Below are 27,459 nucleotides of genomic sequence, written 5' to 3'. Positions count from 1 at the left end.
GAGAATCTGAGAAAGTTACATGTATCCATGACCTCTGCAATGCTCTGGTTTTCTTAAACTTTTTAAGTTACTCACATTTTCCAAATATAAAAGTCAAGAATTGGTAATAGCTACCAAAATGAAAATATATTAGAACTCTCATAATATTCATATTTGAATGCCAACATCCACAATAATGCAGCCATAGCAAATAAGCATATAAAAATAGTGATTGGCATAGTAACAAGGCAAAAGAAGTGTTCCCTTAGGTGGAAGTAAAGCAACCTTGCAAAGTTAGGTTCATGCAGACCAGCAAGTAAGAATCAAAGCTTTACCACTTAAGAGCTGGAAAAATACTTAAAAGAAAACAAAATGCAGAAAATATATAAATTTGGTTTATATAAAATATTTAAAATGCTAATTTATGTATAAAACTTGCCATTGTAATATCTGTACATAATTATATATCAATATAAAAAGGCTATTATGAAAACAGTACACCTATATACACACACTAGTTAAAACACACATATATATTATGTATCAAAGATATACGTAAAAATTTCAGAAAAAAAGGTAACATTTTATTTTGCTTCATAATGTATTAACTTTAAACAAAACGTTTTCAATTTTTTTTTCTTTTTTTTTTGGCCGTGCTGCATGGCTTCCGTTACCTTAGTTCCCCAGCCAGGGATTGATCCTGGGGCCATGGCAGTGAAAGCCCAAGTCCTAACTACTGGACCTCCAAGGAATTCCCAAGTTTTAAATATTTTTATGAAATAAACTTTATTAAATTTTAAACCTGCCAATATTCTGGATTTACTACTTTCCAAATACATTTTTGTGAGTAGTGTGATTCTATACTAAAATAAATATTTGTGACATTTTCATCATAAATAAGCTTCACTACAGCTACATATATAAAAATAAACAAGTATATGCAATTTTTAAAAAAGGATGGTACCTTACTTTTTCTTCTGCCTATACATCATTCAAATATTGAAATACACGACTATGAAACAGTATACATATATCCCACTTAAAAGTAAATTAGTGATTAGAATCTCATTATGTTTCTTTACGTATTTTCCTTAATTATCAACTTCTGGGGAAAAAGAAAAAACAATTCACCTAAAGGAAAAGAAAATTCTAGGGAATCAGCAGTTGATTATACAACGGTAATTCTACCACTAAAGAAGGTGAGTAGTTATCATAAAGTTTAAGATAAGGTCAATATATTCTTCTTTTATTAACATTTTTATCCTAGGTTCTCAATCTTTTATTGTTCCTTCTCTTTTGGTAAAGAGTTATTTTTCATTTCCATACAGCTTTAAGATGCTAGAATAGTTTAAACACACAAACAGCATGTATGAGGGCATGAGGGAACAAATCTGAGTAAAGAGTTGGTACTGACAATAATGGAATGAGGTAAAAAGGATATAGATATAGCTGGTTTCATCAAAGAGCTGGGAAGCTGTCTGAAAATATGTCATGGAAAGATTTGAGAAATTCAGAATTTAACAATTCAAACTAAGTATTAAAGCACCTCTGAAAGCCGAGTGAAAATGGTGTTTTGGATTATCTGTGCATAGACTGTAAAAGTGTAGCTTATAATATACATGAGTTTTGTTACTTAATATTCTTAACAATATAAAAGTTTCTTTCCCGTTGTATTAACACTATGGATTGCTCTTCCCAAGGGGGAAGAAAACCCCAGAAACAGGATATTATTAAACCAAATTAACTTAATTTTCAGGTTTAAAGGCACAAAAACCTATCACTCACCACTTCAGTAATAACTTAGAGTTCAAACTGTATCTTTACTTTCATTTTTTAAATTTTGTGAATCTCTATTTTCTACACCATTTATGAGTACCATATGAGTACCATAACGACACTTTTTTTTTTTTTTTTTTTTTTTTGCGGTACACGGGCCTCTCACTGCTGTGGCCTCTCCCATCGCGGAGCACAGGCTCCAGACGCGCAGGCTCAGCGGCCACAGCTCATGGGCCCAGCCGCTCCGCGGCATGTGGGACCTTCCCAGACCGGGGCACAAACCAGTGTCCCCTGCATCGGCAGGCGGACTCTCAACCACTGCGCCACCAGGGAAGCCCCACAACGACACTCTTAAACACATAGTTCACATGGTCTGTATGTTTAAAATTTAATGTGGTATAAAAACATGTTTTTGCACACCTCCATCTAAAAAAACGAGGTACCCAAATCTCTAGGTATCAGTTTTCTACAATGCCTTAAATTTTAGAGTTTATCTTAGAAAGAAAAAGAAATAATATTTCTGGATAATTTTTATGTCTTAGTACTAAACCACTGATGTGACAAATCTCTCTAAATGGGCTTCGGCTTTCAATCAGGATCAACATGGGTCTGAATCCTAACTTGCTACTTATAAGCTGTATGGTATGATCATAGATAACTTATGTAACCTTTCAAAACTTCAATTTCCTAATTTGTAAAATGTGTTAGTAATTGAACCTACTTCATAGAATTGTTCAGAGGATTAAACAGAATTATGAATGTTTGGTACTGTACAATGTGAGTTCTATAATATAAATAATATCATATGCAATTTGTAAATGAGGAAAATTTATCAATACATCACAAAAGTCATTTTGGTTCAAATGTATTTTTTTTCTGGACTGTGGATTTTTGAGCCACCAAGTAACAGCAGCTTAATACAAACTACACAAAGTCAGCTAAACACAACAGAGCCAAGGAAGAGTGCAAGGGGATTTAAAAAGAGTTGAATGCTTTCAAAGTTGGGTTACTCAATACACAAGTTATAAATGGACAATCAATAACCTCATGTTTGTATCACTTCTTTGTCACAGCTTTGAGGAAATGAAGGAACACATCACAGTGACCACTTCAAGCACTGACAGTAAACATGCTACAAAGGAACTGAATGAATCAAACTACAAAACTGATGTGAACTGTGGGATAGAAGGCATGCATATTGAGCATTTCTAAGATTGTAGAAATAACTGATAGTTGTTTAAAACTGGTTTGACTGCATGCTCATATCTACCCTACTTAATACGCAACAGTTTTTGGAAAGTGTTCAATTCTGTTTTAGTCACTCTATAAAGTACAGAGTGCCATCTACTCCCACATCACTTCTTGGCTCAGTTTGGCCACTTTGTCTTAGAAGTTCCTTCTGCATGATTATCTAATCTTTGTTTATGTTGCATATGTCTCCTTAATTCAATAGCCTCAACATTCCTTTCCATCAGGTTACCTTCAACTTTTTTAAAAAATGAAATTCTACATTTGCTGGAGTATTTATTTTATTTATTAAGAATTTAATATGCCTTTAACTGTGCTATTATTTTTATGGGATCATTATTGTTTTTATTAATGTTCTAGTAAGAAATCTCCTTGGGTTTTAAGTGGTCTGCTTCAGGACTATTTCCCCCCAAAATCCTGTCATTTTTAATGTGCAGTATTGCAGAATATAAGATTTTTAAGGCATATATATTTATATATTAAACAGCTAGAACTTGCTTATTTTAGAATTCTAGAGAGACCACAGTTTCATACAGATTTAAGTATTGATGCAATTGGGTATTTTATAGGGACAAATTTTAAATTTTAATATAGATCATCTTATAGCAATTGATAATCACTACATTTTACTATAGTTTAATACAGCTATTCAGCACAAAATTAAAATCTATAATTTTCATTTATCTTTAAATAACTGATACATAAAAGATACTTACTGGCTGAAGCCTGAGGTTGCATGCGAGGTATTCCTCCATTTGGCACTTGAAAATTTGAGTCACTTCTGCTGCTTTTCACTGAGTCAACTTGTGTATTAGATGTTCGGGACAGGTTTGGAAGACTGCGTCTTAGTTTTTCTATGACAACAGAAATTTAATTAAAAGAAAAAAATCAAAACATTCTTTCCGATGGAGAAAATTAAAATGTTAATTAACATTCAAAAATCAAATTCTTGGGCCTCCCTGTGGTGCAGTGGTTAAGAATTCGCCTGCCAATGCAGGGAACACAGGTTTGAGCCCTGGTCTGGGAAGATCCCACATGCCATTGAGCAACTAAGCCCGTGCCCCACAACTACTGAGCCTGTGCTCTAGAGCCTGCAAGCCACAACTACTGAGCCCGTGCACCTAAAGCCCGTGCTCTGCAACAAGAGAAGCCACCGCAATGAGAAGCCCGAGCAGTGCAACGAAGAGTAGTCCCTGCTTGCCGCAACTAGAGAAAGCCCGCCTAGAGCAACACAAAGACCCAACACAGCCAAAACTAAAAATTAAATAAAATAAATTAATTAAAAAAAATAAAATTCTTTAAGTGTTCTGCATATTTTAGAAGAGCTAACAGGAAGTACACGTCTTATAAAAATAAACAATACAGTTTCTATAAATGGGTAGAATTGTTAAAAAGAACCATAAATTACTTAAAATCTATACACAGGGACTTCCCTGGTGGCTCAGTGGTTAAGAATCCGCCTGCCAATGCAGGAGACATGGGTTTGATTCCCTGGTCCGGGAAGATCCCACATGCCACAGAGCAACTAAGCCCGTGCACCACAACTACTGAGTCTGCGCTCTAGAGCCCTCGAGTCACAACTACTGAGCCCACATGCTGCAAGTACTGAGGCCCGCGTGCCTAGAGCCCATGCTCCGCAACAAGAGAAGCCACCACAATGAGGAGCACGCACACTGCAACGAAGAGCAGCCCCCGCTCACCACAACTAGAGAAAGTTTGCGCGGAGCAACAAAGATCCAATGCAGCCAAATATAAATTAAAAAAAAAAAATCTATACACAGATCACTTCATGAGTATAACAAATCAAAACTAACATAATCAAGTAAAATTAAATTCACTTCTTCCTTTATTTTTGCATTGACTCAGTATTTTTTAAATAAATTTATTAATTTTATTGTATTTATTTTTGGCTGCGTTGGGTCTTCACTGCTGCGCATGGGCTTTCTCTAGTTGCAGCGAGCAAGGGCTACTCTTCCTTGCAGTGCACAGGCTTCTCATTGCGGTGGATCCTCCTGTCATGGAGCACGGGCTCTAGGCTCGCGGGCTTCAGTAGCTGTGGCTCGCAGGCTCAGTAGTTGTGGCTCGGGGACTCTAGAGCACAGGCTCAGTAGTTGTGGCGCACGGGCTTAGTTGCTCCATGGCATGTGAGATCTTCCCAGACCAGGGCTCAAACCCATGTCCCCTCCATTGGCAGGCGGATTCTTAACCACTGTGCCACCACGGAAGTCCCTGACTCAGTATTAATAAAACAATAAACTGTCTCAATTCTTGATCTACTTTCTAAAATACAGAATCTTGATAAAAACTGTTACTTTCATACTGAAATATGAAGGACAAATTTTTTCCAGACATTATAGTTACCTTCATTTTTAACACTTGTGGTCTGTAAATCTGTGGGATGGCCTTGAAGGGAAAGGCGAGGTTGCTGTAAGCGGCTAATCATAGGCTGTGGGGACACTCTACTATATTCTATTCCCCGAGCAGGAGATCGAGAACGAGGTGAATTTCGGGGTGACTGCTTAGGTGATGGTCGAGGTGAATTGCGTGGTGATGGTGAAAACCTGTTAACAGCAGGGTATACTGCATGATGCATATTGTCATCTTCATCATCTAAACTTTGTGCATCAAGTTCCTGATCACTAAAAGTACCCCGTCTTGTAGAATTGCAAGATGAACCAGAACTGCGCCGAGACGCGGTGGCTGCATATTCTTGCCGGAGACCTGACAATAATGAATGTATTATTTTATTTCTTCAGTTTTATTTTTAAACATTTAAATATTTTTAAGGTTTAAAAGCAAAAGATTATCATTGAGAAATTCAAATAGGGTATAACGTGTAAAGGAAAACTCCCTTTCACTTGATTCACCTTAGACTTTCCCACACATAAGGATGCATATACCACATCTAAAAGGCTCTTTTTAAATTAAATGAAATTCGTAAACTTTTGCCCAATTTCAACATTTCTTCTTGAATCCGAAATCTATATTAAAAATAGAACCATAAATTTAAAAATATTTCTACTCCAAAAGACAGTAATCCAAATTTGAGATTAACATTAAAGGAATACTGAAGGAAAACAATTACTGCCCAACCAGTGTAAAGAATACATCAGGAGTAAATATACTCCCTGGATACTGAATCCTTGCTTAATCTTACTCAAGAAGATGATGAAGGAAACTTCTATCCCACTCTTAGGAATTCAATACTTGGGCACAAACATAATTTCAGTTGTTTAATAACCTAAGAGACTTCAATAAAACAAGATAAATTCTAAGCCATCACGTAAGAATTTTCAAAGGAGTCAGTCCCTTAATTATCTTGATACCTCCAGAAATACCCAAGCAACCTTAGGAGCCCTTCAAATAGAATAAAACCTTCTAGAATAAAAACAAATGTTGATAGATATGCAACGAGAAAAAAAATTACAATTGAAAAAACATATGGAACTTAGATAACATTTTGAGGAAGTCCTGCTAACTATTGGCAGTTTAGCCCAAAAGATCTGTTCCAGAGGAGTATCAAACTTTTAAGTTATATATTCATTCACAGAAAGTGATTATCAACATGGTTCCCCAAAGTAGTGGATGAGAATCACACCAGGGTACCTGTAAAACTAGATTCCTAGGGCCCGTCTAGCCCTTTGGGCAGGTTTGGGGACCACTGTAGTAACCAACAAATTACTTAGGGTCATGTTATAGCAAACATGGCACTAAAGTCACCTAGCAAAAGACAACAGACCAGTGAGAAGAGCGGTGTTTTAAAAAAGAAAAATCCAGATCCCAATGCAGGTTCTCCATTAACAAGGGGGTCTTAGGGAAGTCAAAACCACTATGGGATTGTGTGTTTCTCATTTTAAAAATGAGGGAGCTTAACCAGGCAAAAGCCCAAATCTGTTACTCTTCATTTTTGTTACCAAAGAACGGGAGAAACAATGTTGTAAAAAGGAAAATCATTCTCTCTTTAAAAAAAAAAAAAAAAAAAAAAAAAGCTGGTGTTTTCAAGGAGGTATCACACACCTTTTCAGCATTTTTTGTTTTATTTTTTTTTTAATTCACCAGGAAAAGAAATATTTGTGCATGTGAATAGCTTAGAAAGGATTTTTAAAGTAAGCCTAAAATTTCTATTATGCATTACCAACACACAATATGAAAACTACAGCAAATAGCTGCTTGAATTTCTAACAAAATACTGCAGTCTAAAAAGTCAGGATTCAAAGAAGAAATGAGTGAGTTTATTCTAACTGGTAGTTACACAGCATTCTTTATTCTTTTTTCACATCCATGATAATAAGTAACCCCTCACTAGCTGACAATACCATATTCCCAGTGAGGAGTTATATATACAAAGTTACAGAATAAAAGGGTAAAATGTTATTAGTTTCTAGGGCTAAAGATAGATAAAACAAGCATCAAACCTTTCTATCTCTAAGGGAAGATGTGTGAAAATGAGACAAGAATTAGCAGAGTGAGAAACATTGCAGTTTCTTAATAAATGTTATAGCTTGATAAAACTTACTACATATTTACATAAAAGAAAGGACCTAAACAGAAAATTTTTGAACTGAACTATAACATTGCTCCATTACCTCAGCCAACTGTCAACTCTGAAATCTGTGTTTCAAGGATCTTTTCATTATGAAGGTTAGAGAGACTGCTTCCTTCACAGTTAAGCCTATGGCATCATACAATAAAATATACAGGCAAGAATAATACTATCACCAACATCTTACATTCAGATGAGAGTCAGGGCACTAATGAGCCTTTGAAATAGTATGAAAAAACTTGTGCGTATGCATATTTTGGGAGTGACAGGGGACAACACTTTTATCAGATTCTCAAAGGTATATGTGACCTAAAAAGTTGCAAGGACCACTTTGCAAAGCAACATCACATGCTTCATTTAACTTAATGTCACAATTCCGATTTTCCCATGAAGGTCTTTTTTACAGACTACACCAAACATTCTAAGAAAGATGAAATTTGCCCCCAAGGAGAAAAAAACTGATTTCGGGGGTGTGAAAAAAATCTTAGATATCATAATAGTTTGTGGCCCTTATAGTACATAAAGAGATATACAGTATATCAATGGTATTAAAATTTAACGGGAGTGGGGGTGGGTAAAAAAAAGTCTAAATCAGCTCCTTGGGGAGGCATTAATGAAAGAACAGTTGAGAAACTCTGGTCTATGCTAAGAAAACACAGAGCAACCGAGTAATAACTACAGAGTTACAGTGTAGAGTAACATGCAGGGTATGATTACCAGTCACAGAAGCAGAGCATAGCCTGTTTTTCTTTGCTCCTCACACAGCAAATTGCTCTACATACTATGGACTCTAAAAACAAGTTAATGAACAAACCAGTCCACTTGAAAAAGCCTCTGAAATTTCAACATTTCTATTCTTACTACATTATTATTCCACAACACTTTGACATATTTAATAACAACAAAATTGTACAGTAATGAAAGACCACAACTTTAACAATTAAAATACTTACTTTCTTCCTGCATCCGAGCTAGAATCTGCACATCAGTTACATCATTTAGCTTATAATTGGATCCAATTGAATCTTCATCTAATTCTGAAGCACTTAATTCACTGTCTATAGAGGATTGAGGACTGAGTGGAGGATTTCTGTCTGACGAACTTTTCAAATTACCTTAAAAAAGAAAATGATTCAAACTTCAGTGAAACAAAAATTGAATAAACATCTGTTGCAATTAACTTGATATTATATCTTTGGATTAAGTTCATTGTTATTCTGTCTTTTCTGTTTATAAAATTCCCAAATGTTAAAATTAAAAATTGACCTGATTAAGTATAAAGAGGGCTACAGAGACTCCTTCATATATAATGACAAATACAAAACACATTTTCTTATAGCTATAACTTATCTATATTCTTATGAAACAATTAAGTTTTCAAAACAGTACCTGGCAAGTAGTTAATGTTCAATAATACATGCTAGAGGATTTCAACTTTTACAAGGTAGCCAATGAAACTACTCTATAAATAGATGAATTTAAGATGTGTTTTCTCCTCCCAAATTCAGTCACTAGCAAATACCACTATCTTTTCCCTTGAATAAAAGCACCTACTTCTCCTAAACAAGAAAGCTATAATTTGAGGAAAATCAGGACTCCTTAGAGATTTAGGAACAAACCAAAAAAAGAATACTAAGCTCATTTCTCCTACAGTATGCCATGTTTACAAAATTCCTTCGCTAAACTAGTAATGGGGATCCAAGGAGTTCTCTGAAATTTACTAGTGAAGCATAAAGATGGGATGAAGAAAATGACTGGATGAAAAAACTCATTTTATCACTGTAAACCAAAAGGGGGATACAAGACAGGTCAGAGGAATAAAGGATATACATATCCAAAAGATTCTAATTTGTTTCTAAGGAAATGCTTTCATCAGATCATCAACTTCTAATGAAGAATTTAAAAAATTCCAAGACTGTCACTAATATTTCTAATACAGATTTGAAACTTGTTTTCCAGAATTCTTCACCATAAGAGTCAGCTCCAACACGAATGGCACATAAAAAGAGCAAGAAGAATACGAAACAGTTTATGTTATCAAGAAGAGCATAGTGCACATGATAGGAAAAGTACTATAAGGTCAGTCTCAAATAGTGCCTGAATAAAATTCTTTATATTAAACAAATACGGCAGATCAACCTTTTTAGTACAACAGTCATGGGTGAAATAAGGAGCAAGTAACAACCTATGTACAGAACAAACTTCAGGGTCAATAAGTGATGAGACTAGGGAGTATACAAGTCAAAAGTTTGAGGTGGTTAATAATACTTTAATTTTTAAGGAAGTTATGATAATTAATCATACCAAGAGCAGTAATAAGAGTAACTGAATGGGTGAAATCTAAAGAACAGTAAGCTACAAAATAACAGTCTCAGTCACAGAACCACAGCAGAACATTCTTCTCTCAATTATAGCAATCTATCCCTCTCCCATATCATTTAGAGCTCTAAACACCCTCTTGGCACATTCACATACAGCCTTGTACTATTATTTAACTACAGTATCAAAGCTTATTAAAACTCCTATTAGAAGAGTTTAACTCTGTAGCTTTTACAACCTAAGCAAGCTACTCAGTAAGCATCTATTGGTTAAAAGAATAAAGCCTGTGACGCTATTTTATCAAGCCACATTAAAAAACTTTTACACACATGCTAAAGAAAATTTTATGAATGTAACTTGGCTTATCGGTATCACAGGAGCCTAGTATCGTACTACCTGGTGCTAAGTAGCACCTCAATGATATCTTCTCTAACCAGTTGGAGGTTTCATAAATAAAGGAACTTGAACTACTGATGAGTAAGTTATTTTCTGAGGCAGGGCAGTAAGTTAAAAACCATTTCTTAATTACTCCATTTCGTTTCTCCTTACCTGAATTTCCAGGAAGTATTAGCTGTTTGACTATAGGAGGTCGCACTGGGGTTGAGGACGGAGAATTGAAACCACTGCTGTATGGGCTACTGGCATTTGGACTGTAAGGACTTGTGTAACTGATGGAGTTGAAAGGATTATTATACAAATTCTGCCTCTTGAGAGCTGCATTAATGACAAGGGGAAAAATCAAATTGAAGAAAAGGCTAATAACATCGCAAAAATTTTCCTACTGGGGGACTGCCCTGGTGGCGGAGCGGTTAAGAATCTGCCTGCCAATGCAGGGGACAAGGGTTCGAGCCCTGGTCCAGGAAGATCCCACATGCTGCGGAGCAACCAAGCCCGTGCGCCACAACTACTGAGCCTGTGCTCTAGAGCCTGTGAGCCACAACTACTGAGCCCATGTGCCACAACTACTGAAGCCCATGCACCTAGAGCCCATGCTCTGCAACAAGAGAAGCCACTGCAATGAGAAGCCCGCGCACCGCAATGAAGAGTAGGCCCCACTCGCTCCAACTAGAGAAAGCCCGCGCGCAGCAATGAAGACCCAACGCAGCCAAAAATAAAAAATATAAATAAAAATAAATTTATTAAAAAAAAATTTTCCAATTAGGAAATTCAGTAAGTCATTATCTCAGTTTAAACAAAGAAACGTTTCTATAGTAGTAGAGAGAAATATATCACATTAATAATCCCAACAAAATATTTCCACTATCTTAAATTTTTTTATGCAAATAAAACAGGAGCCACACCAAACAGAAATAATACTATAGGAAGAATATCTCCTCAACAAATTATTAGCTACTAAATTAAGTTACTTCTATCTTGTTGGAAAGTTTATTCCAACTGTATCAACCTTGAATGGCCTTTAAAAATAAAATGAATATAGGGGCTTCCCTGGTGGCGCAGTGGTTGGGAGTCCGCCTGCCGATGCAGGGGACACGGGTTCGTGCCCCGGTCTGGGAGGATCCCGCATGCCGTGGAGCGGCTGGGCCCGTGGGCCATGGCCGCTGGGCCTGCGCGTCCAGAGCCTGTGCTCTGCAACAGGATAGGCCACGGCAGTGAGAGGCCCACGTACCACAAAAAAAATAATAATAAAAAATAAATAAATAAAATGAATATAAAAGCATATTTGTGTTGTCTCATTTTTCTATAACAAATACACATTGCTAATAACAACAAAAAACTATGAAATAATGAGTTTTAAAAACAGTCTTTCCAAAGTTTGGATTTTTGAAAAAATAAAGCAATACTGACTATTATTTAGGCCAGATTAAGGTCAAACATACAAGAATTCTTTTTATAAAAAGACCCCCCCCGCCCCATTTTCTGGGCCAAGGAGAATACTTCTGCCAAAAAAGGGGAAAAATTTGTGCTATGCATATAAAATTATAAAAATAGTATGAAAGTAGGGCTAAGATATCAATTATATACAAGAAAAATTAATACTTAAAATATTTTTCTTTTCTTCACCCTATTCTAAAATCTACAGCTTATTCATATTTATGACCATCACCAAAGTACTATGCAGAATAAATACACAAATGTGACATGGTACATCTTCTCAAGAGGCCTAAAGCCAAGTAGTGCAGGCAGAAAAAACAGCGATTTCAAGGCAAAATGAAATGAGTACTATCATAAAGGCGCAAAGAGGCTAATGGAAATGATGAGATAGGAGTAATTCATTACAACTGAGAGAAAGTAGGTAGTAAGGCTTTTTGGAAGGAAAGGCACTGGAGCAGTCTTGAGAGGATAATTTGGTAGGACACTGGAAGTGGGGAAAGTATATGTTTTCATCTGTTTATAACATAAACTAAAGCCATGTCTTGCAAATGCATAGTGTGTCCAGGGAATAACAGTGAGTAATCTAGAAAGGTAAAGTTCATGGTGAGGGACAAAACAGGAAAAACCAGCTGGGGCCAGGTCACAGGAGGCCTGGAATACTATGCTCAGGAGTCTGGAATTTGTTCAGTAGCAGTGATAACACCATCAGGGACTTTTAAGCAAGAGTAACATGATCCAATCAGCTTAAGGAAAAAAAAACTGATGGAAATTCTAATGTTAAATAGATTAGACTGAACTAGGCAATAAAAGTGGCCAAAAAAAAAAAAAAAAAGGAAGAAAAGGATAAATATTAAAAACCGGTAAGGATTACTAAAGGGAAAAAACAATAAGATGGTTCTGAAGTTTCTGGTTTGCCTATAAGCAGAGCACTGGTTTTGGGAGGAGGAACACGTTTTCTGTTTAGTTTTTCTGTTTAGTTGGATAGTGTGGTAAGTTGGTCAGTATAGTTTTCTACATATTCACCATGAGACACCACGAAACATATTTAGTATGTAGTACGTAGCATGATCTCAATATATCAACCTGAGCAGAAATAGGGGTGTTCATTCCTTCCTATCTCTTTACTCTTCTATTTCCTTTGAAGCGCAGTCTCTCTTTATTTGGTTATTTAACCACTAGCATTTCAAGTTCTCAACTCTTTTATCTTCTCACTCTAAACCATATTCTTCTTCTTGAGAAATTTCATTCATACTCACAACATTAGTTATTATCTCTATTCCCCCAAATATCCATTATTTATATCTCCAGGCATAAGTTTCCATGAGCTTCAGTCCCATATATGCTGCCCATTTAATGTCTCCCCTGAGGGTATGGCAAATGCACCCCAGAGCCAACAAGTCCAAATCCAAATTCTTTATTTTCGAGCTAAAACAAATTCTCTTCCTGGGGTCTCTATCTCAGAATGATAACAACATTCATCCTATTACACAAGCTGGAAACCTAGAAATCACTGCTGATACTTTCTTCTCCCTCATTTCCTCATATTTGGTTCATTCCTTTTTCCTTTCACACCTTTTCATCTCCACTACGACCCTTTCCCCCCAACACACACTACCCAGCTATCATCATCAACCCTCCTCAAAAGCATCCTACGGTTCACTTTTGGCCCTCTCCAATCTACTCTCCATACTACAGCTAAGCATGTCCTCATCAACGTGCAAATCCTCTCATTTCTTCTTCCTGCCAACACATACCATACCCTTGAATAAAACCCTTCAGTATCTTCCCATTGCTTTTAGAATATTAGAATAAAGTCCAAAACCTTTAACATGGTCTCTAAGGCCTTGCAGAGTCTGGCTCCTACATATTGTTCTGACCTCATGTCCAGTTCCTCATGTAGGCCAGGCTCCCTCCCATATGCTCCCACAGGCCTCCCACAGAGCCTTTGCACACGCTGTTCTCACCACCTGGAACACTCTACTCCCTCTGTCGCCTTCCCCTTTAGCCCACTTAAATTTTCCTGAATCTTTAGGACTCAGGCCAAACATTACTTCCTGAAGTAAAATTCTAATTTCTCCAAGCTCAAAGCACTGTAGATCATTCTTTTATTACATATCACCAGTTATAAAAATTATTTTATTAACATATTTCCCCTACTAGATGATAAACTCCATGAGTGCAAGTACAGTGTTAGTCTTTCTTCATCATGTATCTGCTACCCTTTCCCCAATGCCTGATACATAACAGACTCTCAAAAAATATTGAATATATGCATAAATAAAGGAGATTAGTTTGAATAAAGATGATACTGGATATAGTATGAATGGATGAAATCATCAAAACAGAGAGAAATGGGGCAAAAGAGAGACCTGGGTAGATGGGGCGGGGGTGGGGGGAAGGCAGGAGGAATGGGAAGTTTAATGGGTACAGAATTTTAGTATGGGATAACAAAAAAGTTCTGGAGATAGACAGTGGTGATGGCAATGTGAATGTACTTAATGCCACTAAACTGTATGAACTGTATATTTAAAAATGGTGAAAGTGGGAAATTTTATGCTATATAAATATTACCCCCCCCCAAAACACACACAAAAAGAGGGGCAGAGAAGGGAGAAGCTTTAAAGAAGACTGAAAAGAAAACGGGAGGGAGAATAAGGGTAAAAAAGATAATGCGCTATCAAAAAAACAAGAGAAGAATATCTTAGGAACACATGCTGGTACACTAAAGAGAAGCTGAGTATGATGGTGTAGAAATGGCTGTGCTAGAATATAATAGCTAAGTTCCTAGGAAGCTTTGCCTTATCAAACAAATACATTCAAAAAACAATCTTCCCTTTAACTTGGGAAAAGAGAGGTTTAGGACTATAAGGTTCAAACTTGTAACAGCCAAATTATTTTTCTTTAAATATATACAGCTATAGCTATTGCTCTGTGCATACAGCTATAAAATCTAAACACTGTTAAGCAGATCCAGTACTTGATTACACCTAGTTTTGGTTCAAGAGTAACAGCTTTTCTTACATGCTCCTACTATCTTTAATACCTTTGTTATAATAAAGCAAAAAGCTACTCACTCCAATTGCTACTTTTGAAGTGCAACAGCTTTGGTTTTCTCCCCTATGTCCATCCCATACATTATTTTCTTATAATAACCACTGCTCCTGCCAAACAAACTACACTTTGCTATATGACAGTTTAACTGTGTAAGCTCCCCGCTGCCTCCCCTGACCATTTGCAGCTTACACTCTAAAAAAGAGCACGTACCTCAATAATAAAGCCAAAAAAAAAGCAATTTTAAGGACATGGCTGCCAAGTAAACACAAAGCAAAAAACAAAACTCTATTTAGGATTTGTAATCATGCATCAATCTTTTACTACGTGAGTATTCCAGGAAACTGATTCTTTTTTTTTTTTTTTTTTGGCCTCACTGCGAGGCTTGCAGGATCTTAGTTCCCTGATCAGGGACTGAACCAGGGCCCCAGCACTGAAAGCATTGAGTACCATCCACCAGACCCCCAGGGAATTCCCAGAAACTGATTTTTTAAAAAAAAATTTTTTTTTGAAACATGTTTAAAAGATTGAGAGTAATTCCAAGAAAGAGTCAATAATATTTTTCCTACATTTCTAACACACTGGCATGCTACATTAAATGCCATAAAGAGTGACACATACATTTTGTCAGCTTTGTGAATGCTATTAAACAATAGAACATAAAAGCAGTTTAACTTAAAATGCCAAGTTAAAAAAAAAAAAAAAAGAGGGGAAATGAATACATTTACTAAGCACTACCATGAGCCAGAAAAACATGCTGGGCTCTTTCAACATTATCATTTAATCCTTAAATAACACTTACAGGGTTCATCATGCTTGTAAGAAAACTGAGCTTATAGGAGTTAAATAATTCGCAGAGCCACATAGCAACTAAGTGACAGAGTGAGAATGAGGGCTCTTTGGTTCTCAACCTGTATCTTTCTACCACATCAGAATTTCCCTGAGGCTGGTGAGATGATTTTAGATGATATCAGACAAAACATTTTTTAAAAATAATTATTTCTTTTAGCTTGCATCAGAAAAAACCTTATTACATAAAATCCATTATTTCATGGATATTTTTTAGGATGAAGCTAAATAAAAATACGGAGATTTTTTTTAAAAGCTATTAAGAAAATAACAGAACAGGGTTATGTGCATATGGCAAAAACTCACAATGGCATGCACAATGTGATTTGGAAAACACCCCCCAAGCAAAGAACTGCCTTCCTAAAAACATACCAGTCAACATTTATCTGTTTTTTGATTAAAGAAAGCAAAGAGATGAATTTACAAGTAAAATTATAGACATACCTGACATAGTTTGATCAAGTTTGTGGATAAGAGACTTTTTAGCACATTCAACATCAGGACTTGGGTAATCCAAAACTTGCCTGCACCAAACTAAAGGACTAACTGATTTCTGCATTGGTGTAAGTTTTTTCTTTGGTGATGAATACAGCCTAGAAGAAAACAAAACACAAAAACAAAAAAGGGTAATGTTAATTATTAAGCACAAGGTTATAAAATAGGGATCCTTTGGAACAGATTTAAATTGGGGGATGGGGAGTAAAAATGATGCAGTATGTTTAAGATCACCCACATTTACTTTCTGCACAGGAAGAAAATGACACTACAATCATCAATATAAGCCCAAATCTCAACTATTAAATGAACCCAAATGAGGCCAACTGTCCAGTCCTAAAATGTGTCTTATTTTTCTCTTTTACTCTCATTTCAAAAACTATGAAGAAACATGTCTTTACAATATTTTATTCTGTTTTCAATAGTTCTTAACTCCCTAATATAACCATATCATTAAGTCCTGTCTAGAAGGCAGATAAATAACTTGCTTTCCAACTCCCAGTTCCCTTCCTACCACAAACCACACAAACATTCACCATTAGTAATGCATTCCTTTTACTTAAGCAGTACCCACTCTGTAGCCCTTTTTCCAAATGATACGTCAGAGAAAAGCAATACATTAAAAAATCCTTAATAACAATATGAATCAATTTATGAAATTACTTCAGTTTCAGTAAAGAAGAAAGGAAAAGTATTTTATAAGCTCCTGCGGAAGGTATATAAAAACAAAAAGGGGGCTTCCCTGGTGGCGCAGTGGTTGAGAATCCGCCTGCCGATGCAGGGGACACGGGTTCGTGCCCCGGTCTGGGAGGATCCCGCATGCCGCGGAGCGGCTGGGCCCGTGAGCCATGGCCGCTGGGCCTGCGCGTCCGGAGCCTATGCCCCACAGCGGGAGAGGCCGCGACAGTGAGAGGCCCGCGTACCACAAAAAAAAAAAAAAAAAAAAAAGGTGAGAAGATACTTCCTACTTCATTTGTTTTTCCTCAGATTAGTTCAGATTACATCAATTGATGTAAATTTATTTCAAATGTGACTTCTATATGAAAAATGTGAAGTTACTTGAATTCTAACCAGAGTGGTTTCCAAATTAAGACACTTAAGTGAAATCTATGATATAAACAAAATTACTACACTTCCAGATGGATGGGATGTAAAACCAGCTCCTTTACTGCACCTGACTGACTCATGAAGGATGGGGAAAAGGGAGAAAAAGTGCCCCATTTGACATTGCCTCCTTCTGTCTTGTTGATGCTGCATAGAGGTGGAGGTTCAGCTCTCACACTGGGCCTCTGTGACTTAATTTTAGCAGAAATAGGGGAATAAAGCAATATTTTTCAAGTTCTCTTTTTTTTTTTTTTTTGCGGTACGCGGGCCTCTCACTGCTGTGACATCTCCCGTTGCAGAGCACAGGCTCCGGATGCGCAGGCTCAGCAGCCCAGCCACTCCGCGGCATGTGGGATCCTCCCAGACCCAGGAACGAACCCGTGTCCCCTGCATCGGCAGGCGGACTCTCAACCACTGCGCCACCAGGGAAGCCCCTCAAGTTTTCTTGACAAATAAAAACTTGACAATCTCAACTTGTAAGTTACATTAGCCATCAATAAATTGGCTGTGTCCATCAGAACACAGTCCTTCTTGACTGAACTGTGTATTATTTAAGAAATTCAAAAGCGTCAGAGTGGAAAAAAATGTTTTTAGTAGGCAAATTGATAAGGATAGGAAATAAAAAAAGATGGAAGAATACAAAATTACTCTTAAATTTTTAGCCGTTGTAACTGAAAGAATTATAGTGCCACTGACAAAAACAGGAATGCTACCATTCACATGGTATAGCCGAGATTATGATGTTTTAAACTGATTTTGAATTATTGATGTTTTATTCATTTAGTTTATAGTAGTTTCTGTATTTTTAAAGATGCTAAAAGTACCTTACAACTTTTTTAAAAACAGCCTTTTCAAGATGTAATTTACATACCATAAAATTTGCCTGTGTAATTTCTGCACCATAAAATTCATTGTAAAATTTGATGAATTTAGTATTTAGTTACCCGAACCATCACCACCATGTAATTTTAGAACATTTTTATCACCCTAAAAAGAAACCCCCTTTCCGTTTCTACCTCCAGCCCTAGGCAATAACAAATCTGCTTTCTGCTCCATGTTCTTTTCTAGACATTTCATATAAACAGAATCATACAATGTGTGTTTTGTGTGTCTGGCTTCTTTCACATGAATTACCAAAGTCTGAAAGAAAGAGTGATACACACTACTATATATAACTAATGAGGACCTACTGTATAGCACAGACTATAGTAGAGACTCAATGTTTTGTAATGGCATTTATGGGAAAAGAATATAAAAAAGAGTGGACATACATGTATGTATAACTGATTCACTTTGCTGTACACCAGAAACACAATACTGTAAATCAACTATACTCCAATTAAAAACAAAAAAACAAAAAAGCCCAACATTTCCTAAAAGTTCTCAACACAAGGAAAACAATAATTTTCTTCTTCTCCCCCCCCCTTTTTGTATCTGTATGAGATGATGAATGTTAACTAGACTTATTGTGTTAATCATCTTGCAAAATACTAAGTCTTGTCATTATGTTGTACACCTTAAACTTATATAGTACTGTATCTCAATTACATCTCAATAAAACTAAAAAAAAAAAAAGGAATGAGCATTGCTACAAACACTACCAATATTAAAAGAATTGTAAGGAATATTTTGAACAACTTTATGCCAACAAAACAGATAGACTGGATAGACAAATTCCTAGAAAGATACAAGTTATCAAATGGGACTTAAGAAGAAATAGAGGGCTTCCCTGGTGGCGCAGTGGTTGAGAGTCCGCCTGCTGATGCAGGGGACACGGTTCGTGCCCCGGTCTGGGAGGATCCCACATGCCACGGAGCAGCTGGGCCCGTGAGCCATGGCCGCTGAGCCTGCGCATCCGGAGCCTGTGCTCTGCAACGGGAGAGGCCACAACAGTGAGAGGCCCACATACCGCAAAAAAAAAAAAAAAAAAAAAAAGAAATAGAGACTCTGAAGAGATTTATAAAAAGAAATTGAATTAGTAATGAGAAATCTTCCTGCAAAGAAAAGCCCAGGCCCAGATGCCTTCACTTATTAATTTTATCAATACTAAGGAAAAGTAATGCCAATCCTATACAAACTCTTTCAGAAAATAGATCTAATGGTAAAAGACTGAATGCTTCTCCTAAGACTGGGAACAAAGTTAAGGATGCACACTATCAACATCTCTATTCAATGTGGTACTACAGTGTCTAGCCAGTGCAGAAAGGCAAGAACAAGAAATTAAGGCATCCATGTGGGAAAGAAAAAAGTAAAATTGTCTTTATTCACAGACACTATGATCCTGTACATAGAAAATCCTTTGTAGGAATCTACTGAAAGCAAACGAAATCAACTAGACTTAATGTGTTTAGCAAAGTCACAGGATATGAGATCAACAGGCCAAAAACAAAATCAAGTTATTTCTATATATCAATGAACAACTCAAATATGAAATAAATATAACAATATAACAATTCCATTCACAACAGCATCAAAAAGAATACTTAGGAATAAATTTAACAAATGAAGTGCAAGAGTTGTACACCGAAAACAATAAAACACTGCTGAGAGAAATGAAAGAAGACTTAAATAAATGGAGAGATGTACCATGTTCCTAGATCTGAAGACTCAATGTTGTCAAGATGTCAATTCTTCCAAACTGATCAACAGAATACAATCCCTACAAAAATGTCAGCAGGCATTTTTATAGAAATGGACAACCTAATTCTAAAAGTTACATGAAAATGTAAAGACAAAGAATGGCCAGAAGAATTCTGAAAATGAAAAATCTTTTTAAAATTTTAAAATCTCTGGTCTTGCTCCCTTCCAATCCATTCTATATATCACAGCCAAACTGTTTTCTAAAATATGAATCTGACTATTAATATTCCTCTGCTAAAAATTCTATGCCAGTTTCCTTTTGCCCTTATGATAGTTTTTTCCAAAACACAGCCCCCATGGCCCTTGAAACACAGCAATGATCTAACTGTTGCAGTACCTTTTTTTTTTTTAGCTACATTTCTCACCCTTCTCCACCACTCAAATCTAAATAATAGCCATATGGTACTAATTTCTACTCCTGAAAAGCCCAACACTTTTGCTTCTAGGTCATTTTGTGCATGCTGTTCCCCTTGCCTTAAACAAACTCAATTCCACTTCTTGGTTACCTCACCCTCCCTTGCCCAACTTCGGCCAGCCCATTCGTACTTTCTACGAAGTCTCAACTTAAATGTCCCTTCTTCAAGGAAACCTTCCTTAAGTACCTGTCATAAGACTATATTAGGGGCTTCCCAGGTGGCGCAGTGGTTAAGAATCCACCTGCCAATGCAGGGGACACGGGTTTGAGCCCTGGTCCGGGAAGATGCCACATGCCACAGAGCAACTAAGCCCATGCACCATAACTACTGAGCCCTCGTGCCACAACTACTGAAGCCGGAGAGCCTAGAGCCCATGCTCTGCAATGAGAAGCCACTGCAATAAGAAGCATGCGCACCAACACAAAGAGTAGTCCCCGCTTGCTGCAACTAGAGAAAGCCTGCGCTCAGCAACAAAGAACCAATACAGCCAAAAATAAATAAATAAAAATTTTAAAATGTGTTGGGGCAATAAAAATGCTACAATATGGATAAACCACAAAAACATTAAACTAAGTAAAAGAAGTCAGCCACAAAAGACCACATACTGCATGATACCATTCATATGGAATGTCTAGAATAGGCAAATCTATGAGACAAAGTAGATTGGCAGTTGCCCAGGGATGGGAGAGCGGATGGGGAGAGAGAAATGGGAAATGACTGCTAATGGGTACAAAGATCCTTTCTGGATACTGAAAATATTCTAAACCAAGATTATGGTCATGGTTGTACTATTCTGTAAATATACTAGAAATCACTCAATACTAAAAACAGGTGAATTTTATGTATGTAAATTCTACCTCAATAAAGCTGTTAAAAATGTTAGAAATAATTGGTCTCTCAAGATGTTGCTTTTTCCCTTAGGACAATTATTACAAAGGAATTAAACACCATTAAATATAATTTATGCCTATTGTTAATAGAGAACTAGTAAAGATGTAATTAAGAATATGAATATTATGAAACTGATCATAACAAATCATATTTTGTCTGATATGTCACACATACCTGTATAATATGACTGGTGATAAAAACAACTAAGAATATAACTATTTTGTAAAAGTAACAACTTTAGGGACTTCCCTGGTGGCGCAGTGGTTAAGAATCTGCCTGCCAATGCAGGGGACACAGGTTTGATCCCTGGTCCAGGAGGATTCCACATGTTGTGGAGCAACTAAGCTCGTGCGCCGCAACTACTGAGCCTGCGCTCTAGAGCCTGCGAGCCACAGCTACTGAACCTGTGTGCCGCAGCAACTGAGGCTCACGTGCCTAGAGCCCGTGCTCAGCAACAAGAGAAGCCACCGCAATGAGAAATGAGAAGCCCGCGCACCGCAACGAAGAGTAGCCCCCGCTCACCACAACTAGAGAAAGCCCACGCGCAGCACTGAGGACCCAACCCAGCCAAAAATTAAAACAAAATGAAACAAAAAAACCTTTAGTAATATAGAAATGTATAGATGTAAGGAGTGATAATAACCTCCCTCCCCCTACCAATTCTATCCTCCCAAGTTATTTACAGTTTGCAGTATGTCTCACGTGACTTTTTTATGCATACACATAGCAGACATATTAAAAGACAGAGATAGGATGGGAAACTGGAGACACTTTACTGAATTTATAGTAACTACAGTAATCACTTTTCATGTTGCAGTCAGCTGAAAGAAGGCTAATAAAGCTAAGAACAACAAAGATTTAACTTTATTTAAAGTAAAAATAAAAATTATATCAAAACTGTTATTGAAATAAATTTCTGTAGATTGGTATGGAAACTTTTTACAGGCTAAGGAAAATCATCAGATTTTAATACCTCAAAATCATACTTCTCTATTTACTGAGCAAGGTGTATTCAAGGCAAAAGAACAGAGCCTCTGTCTTCACAAGTTCAATGTATATTCCCTGAAACAGTAATGACATTTACAGACTTATATATTTGCATCTGAATGAACCCTGAACAAAACACCAATGTTCATTCTGTCTCCAAGCTAAACTCTAAGCACTTGAAGGCTTAGTATCAAGCCACAATCAGTCATTTAAACAAACATTTATGTGGCAGCTACCACTGGCCAGGCATGGTGCTTGACAGGAATTCAAAACTGAATTAAGGGGCTTCCTTGGTGGCACAGTGGTTGAGAGTCTGCCTGCCGATGCAGGGGACATGGGTTGGTGTCCCGGTCCGGGAGGATCCCACATGCCGCGGAGCGGCTGGGCCCGTGAGCCATGGCCACTGAGCCTGCGCGTCTGGAGCCTGTGCTCCGCACGGGAGAGGCCACAACAGTGAGAGCCCCACATACCGCAAAAAAAAAAAAAAAAAAAAAAAAAAGAATTAAGACAAAATTAAATGATTATACTTGCCATCGTGCTGGTTGTTAGCTCTCTCAGTCATAGGGGGTACTACCATAGAAACCTACAGTGCCTGCTCAACAAGTTCTAAACCTCTAGATTCAGGTTTCTAGGACTTATCTGTTTTTTTGGATTTTATTTTTTAATCCTCTCCAGATCAGCCCCAGCTAAAAATAACCAATGGCAAACAAGAGTTTCACTATGAGAAGTCAACGCAAGACCCATTATTTCCCTCCAAGGGGGGAAATTAGCAGGCTCACTCAAAACATAGTCACATCCTAAAATTACTAAAGTACTCTCTCTATATCTACTAGTTATTAATAAAAACATAAAATATAATCTCTATAATTATAAAATGCAGTACGAATTAGGCACTAAACGCACATACTTAAAAACCTCCTCACTAACTTGAGAGCATCTATTAAATTCCATTCCTCAAATTTATCAGACTTATAGGTCATTTTTGGACTTAGCCTGGCCCACACCTGCTTCTTTTTTTGTGTATATATAAATTTATTTATTTTATTTATTTTATTTTTGGCTGTGTTGGGTCTTTGTTGCTGCGAGTGGGCTTTCTCTAGTTACAGAAAGCGGGCTTCTCACTGCGGTGGCTTCTCTTTTTGCAGAGCATGGGCTCTAGGCGTGTGGGCTTCAGTAGTTGTGGCTCGCAGGCTCTAGAGCACAGGCTCAGTAGTTGTGGTGCATAGGCTTAGTTGCTCCACAGCATGTGGGATCTTCCCAGACTAGGGCTTGAACCTGTGTCCCCTGCATCGGCAGGCAGATTCTTAACCACTGTGCCACCAAGGAAGCCCCACCCCTGCTTCTTATTCATGCTTTTCAAACAAAACAACCCTTAACAAGGACACATGGTTGGGTACTTTCTAATTCTCTCACAGGCAGATGAGCAGAAGTTCATGAATGGAGTAGTGGAGGGCTGTGTGTGGGAGAGATTTCCTTCTAGTAACTGTAGAAGTGGGACATGGTTTGATGCATCCTCATGAATTCTAAATCTCTAAGTTTTAACTAAACACTATTTCTCTCTTACCAAATATTTTCATAAACTTCATGGTACTGCATTATCTTGCTTCTATTATTTCCCACATTTCAAGGAAATATAATCACTTTTTCTTTTCCTCCCTATAGTTCCTTAATACCCTCAAGAAATCTCAATTTTACTCCAGAATTTGAACCTTTTCCAAGATCAAAGCAAATTGTATGTTTTGCATTTATTGAGCCTTCCTCTTAAATAAGCTAATTTGTTCCTAAAGGTATCCATTTCCTCCATAATTTAGATTCCCAAATAAAAGAGCACAGAGGATGTGATTTTACGTAAATAGAACAGGCAAAATAAGAACTTATATTACTGAAAGCCTTAAAACCTAAATGCTTCTACAAGTTCATTTTTGCTACTAAACTATCACACAACAGGAGTCAACATGCAGTGTGCTCTGGCTAGTACAAGTCATTACTATAAGGAACAGAACATTATTGTAACTCAATTCATTTACATTGAGACACTACTTAATGCTATTTACTACCCAAATTATTTTATTTTAAATCATGTCGAAATTAAACTGATTTACAGATATACTTATAGATATGTTCCCAGCAGAAGGGCAAGGAGGCAGGGATCTCAGTAAATAAAAGAGAAGGGAATGAGCCTTTTCAGGCTACCAGGGCATCAGCACCACCAGGGACCCTGGAAAGTTTGGCATAGGGATTTGCATGCAGAGTAGTCCCAAAAATGAGACTGAAGAGAGCAGCAACATCAGTAACCCTGAAGATTCACAAAATGTGAGCTTTGAAATTCCTTATCTGATATTCCTGGAAAGTAAGGAAGTTTGGGTTTTTTCCCCCTCAACAAAAACAGACTACAAATCACAGCAATATCTTTTTTGATCCACCTCCTAGAGTAATGAAAATAAAAACAAAAATAAACAAATGGGACCTAATTAAACTTCAAAGTTTCTGCACAGCAAAGGAAACCATAAACAAAAAGACAACCCACAGAATGGGAGAAATATTTGCCAATGAAGTGACCAACATGGGATTAATCTCCAAAATATACAAACAGCTCATGCAGCACAATATCAAAAAAACAAAAAACCCAATCCAAAAATGGGTGGAAGATCTAAATAGGCATTTCTCCAAAGAAGACATACAGATGGCCAAAAAGCACATGAAAAGATGCTCAACGTCACTAATTACTGGAGAAAAGCACATCAAAACTACAATGAGGTATCACCTCACACCGGTCAGAATGGCCATCATCAAAAAATCTATAAACAAAAAAATGCTGGAGAGGGTGTGGAGAAAAGGGAACCCTCCTATACTGTTGACAGGAATGTAAATTGGTACAACCATTATGGAGAACAGTATGGAGGTTCCTTAAAAAACTAAATATAGAGCTACCATACAGGGGACTTCCCTGGTGGCACAGTGGTTAAGACTCCACACTCCCAATGCAGGGGGCCCGGGTTCGATCCCTGGCCAGCGAACTAGATCCCACATGCATGCTGCAACTAAGAGTTCACATGCCACAACTAAGGAGCCCGCCTGCCGCAACCCAGCACAACCAAATAAATAAATAAATACTTAAAAAAAAAAAAAACTACCATACCATACAGCAATCCCACTCCTGGGCATGTATCTGGAGAAAACCATAATTCAAGAAGACACATGCACCCCAATGTTCACTGCAGCACTATTTACCATGGCCAAGACATGGAAGCAACCTCAATCAATGTCCATCGACAGAGGAGTGGGCAAAGAAGATGTGGTAGATATATACAATGGAATGTTAGTCAGCCATAAAAAAAGAATGAAACAGTGCCATTTGCAGCAACATGGATGGATCTCTAGATTGTCATACTGGGTGAAGTCAGACAAAGACAGATATCATATGATATAGCTTATATATGGAATCTAAAAATAAATGGTACAAATGAACTTATTTACAAAACAGAAATGGAGTCACAGATGTAGAAAACAAACTTATGGTTACCAGGAGGGAAAGGGGGAGGAGGGATAAAGGGAGATTGGGATTGACGTATACACACTACTATATATAAAATAGATAACTAGTAAGGACCTACTATATAACACAAAGAACTCTATAATGACCTATATGGGAAAAGAATCTAAAAAGGAGTAAGTATATGTCTATGTATAACTGATTCACTTTGCTGTACACCTGAAACTAACACAACATTGTAAATCAACTACACTCCAATAAAAATTTTTTAAAAAAGACTACATACTTTAGGTAAATCTGATAAACTTGTTAATATTTGCACTTGTGGAATCTCATTTTTAAAATGCAAAGTTAAAAACAAGAATAACGGATAAGATCATACACATCAGCTGACTTGCGCTCCAGTTCTATCAAAAACACATGTCTAAACTTACTGGAACCAAAATTTGTTCATCTGTGAAATATAATCTTACTGATTCTAAGTAATAAGGAAAACATCAATGGCTTTTTAATGTATCATGTTGTATTATGATCCCTACCCTATGTGACTACAGAGTAATGAAACTGACTTAAATCAGTAAGATTTATCAGGATTTTGTTTTAATTATAAAAGCAATTTGTGTTCATAACAGAAAATTAAGAAATTACAAAAAGTACAAAGAAGTATAAAACAAGGTGTAACTGTTATCCTACAAAAGAGAGAATTTTAAAACTGATTTTAAACATCAGATACTGTATCTGGACAGAATTTTCTTTAATTCATTCATGGGAAAGTACAGTTTCAATATTGCCATTATGCAGAGTATGTATGAAATTCCTCATTTGTAACTGGCATAGGGGTCATGCAAGTCATGCAAGAAATTTGGTCTCATTATTTTACCTCGTTCACCTCGTTTCAACTAACATCATTGACAATCAGATTCATTCAACTTAATATACCTGAACTCTTACTACACACAAGATTCTGAGAGCCTGTTCCGACACGCAAAGATGAATATGATACTGTTCCCTCTGCTTAAAATGCTCACAATCTAGACAAGACAAAGTACGAGGTTGTGGTGTTACATATACTCTTAAAAAATATATAAACAGTGATAGGTAACACTGAAGAGCAAGTAAACCAAGTGGGAAATTTAGAACTTCAGAAAGGAAAGAAAAAAGGTACTCTATACAGAACGAAAATTAAAAGGTAACAGGCATGAATGTTTATGAAGTTTTCTGACAACAGCAAGTAAATCCAGGAAAAAGGTGAATTGGAGTTGGACTGCCGAGGACTTCAAATATCTTGCTAACCCATTTTTATTCACGAGGCATAATAATGACTTTAACAGTTTTCAAAATTCAAACCTACCCTCAAAAGGAAAAGAATCTGCTATTACTATGGATATTCGGAGAAATGTGCCATAGATTTAGGAAAAGAAAAATCCATGATGCTTACATTGCTAAAGATCTCTCCCACATTTAAGCTTAGCAATTTGTCTTGAGGGTACCTTACGTTCCAAAATAGATGACAATATTTTAATCACAGAAACACAGATAAAAAGAACACTTAGAAATAACCAAATTCAACTTTTACCTCTTTGAAACATCCCTTGTCACAGGACCATTAAGCAGTCTTTACTGCTAAAGTTTACTCACGCTTTTTAAAGGTAGTCTATACTATCTAGGAACAGCTCTACTAGAAAATTCTCCCTTATATTAAATAAATATTTGCTTACCTCTAATGTATACCTATTGTTCTAGTAATGATCTCCAGAGTTATACAGAATAAGTCTAAAAAATCTATCTACAGGTTAAATAAATCAAGATCAAATGTTTTATCAGGCACAGTTTTC

The 27,459-nt window shown here is 36.8% G+C and overlaps 1 protein-coding gene across 2 annotated transcripts in view; it reads right to left on the bottom strand.

Moving 5' to 3' along the window:
- The window catches only part of SLAIN2 (SLAIN motif family member 2), a gene marked incomplete at its 5' end in the record, with an annotated part of 71,509 nt that overhangs the window by 28,239 nt on the left and 15,811 nt on the right, over positions 1 to 27,459 (bottom strand). For both annotated transcript variants that reach the window (XM_079705226.1, XM_079705227.1), the window contains 5 exons: positions 3,720 to 3,857; positions 5,365 to 5,724; positions 8,500 to 8,661; positions 10,415 to 10,579; positions 16,043 to 16,191. In XM_079705226.1, the coding sequence (XP_079561352.1) occupies positions 3,720 to 3,857; positions 5,365 to 5,724; positions 8,500 to 8,661; positions 10,415 to 10,579; positions 16,043 to 16,191 (974 nt within the window). The remainder of the gene's footprint in view (positions 1 to 3,719; positions 3,858 to 5,364; positions 5,725 to 8,499; positions 8,662 to 10,414; positions 10,580 to 16,042; positions 16,192 to 27,459) is intronic.

Source organism: Hyperoodon ampullatus (genome assembly GCF_949752795.1).
Source record: "Hyperoodon ampullatus genome assembly, chromosome: 1".
NCBI lineage: Eukaryota > Metazoa > Chordata > Mammalia > Artiodactyla > Ziphiidae > Hyperoodon > Hyperoodon ampullatus.
Note: the sequence above shows the minus strand (reverse complement) of the source record. Positions and strands in the feature narration are given on the sequence as shown.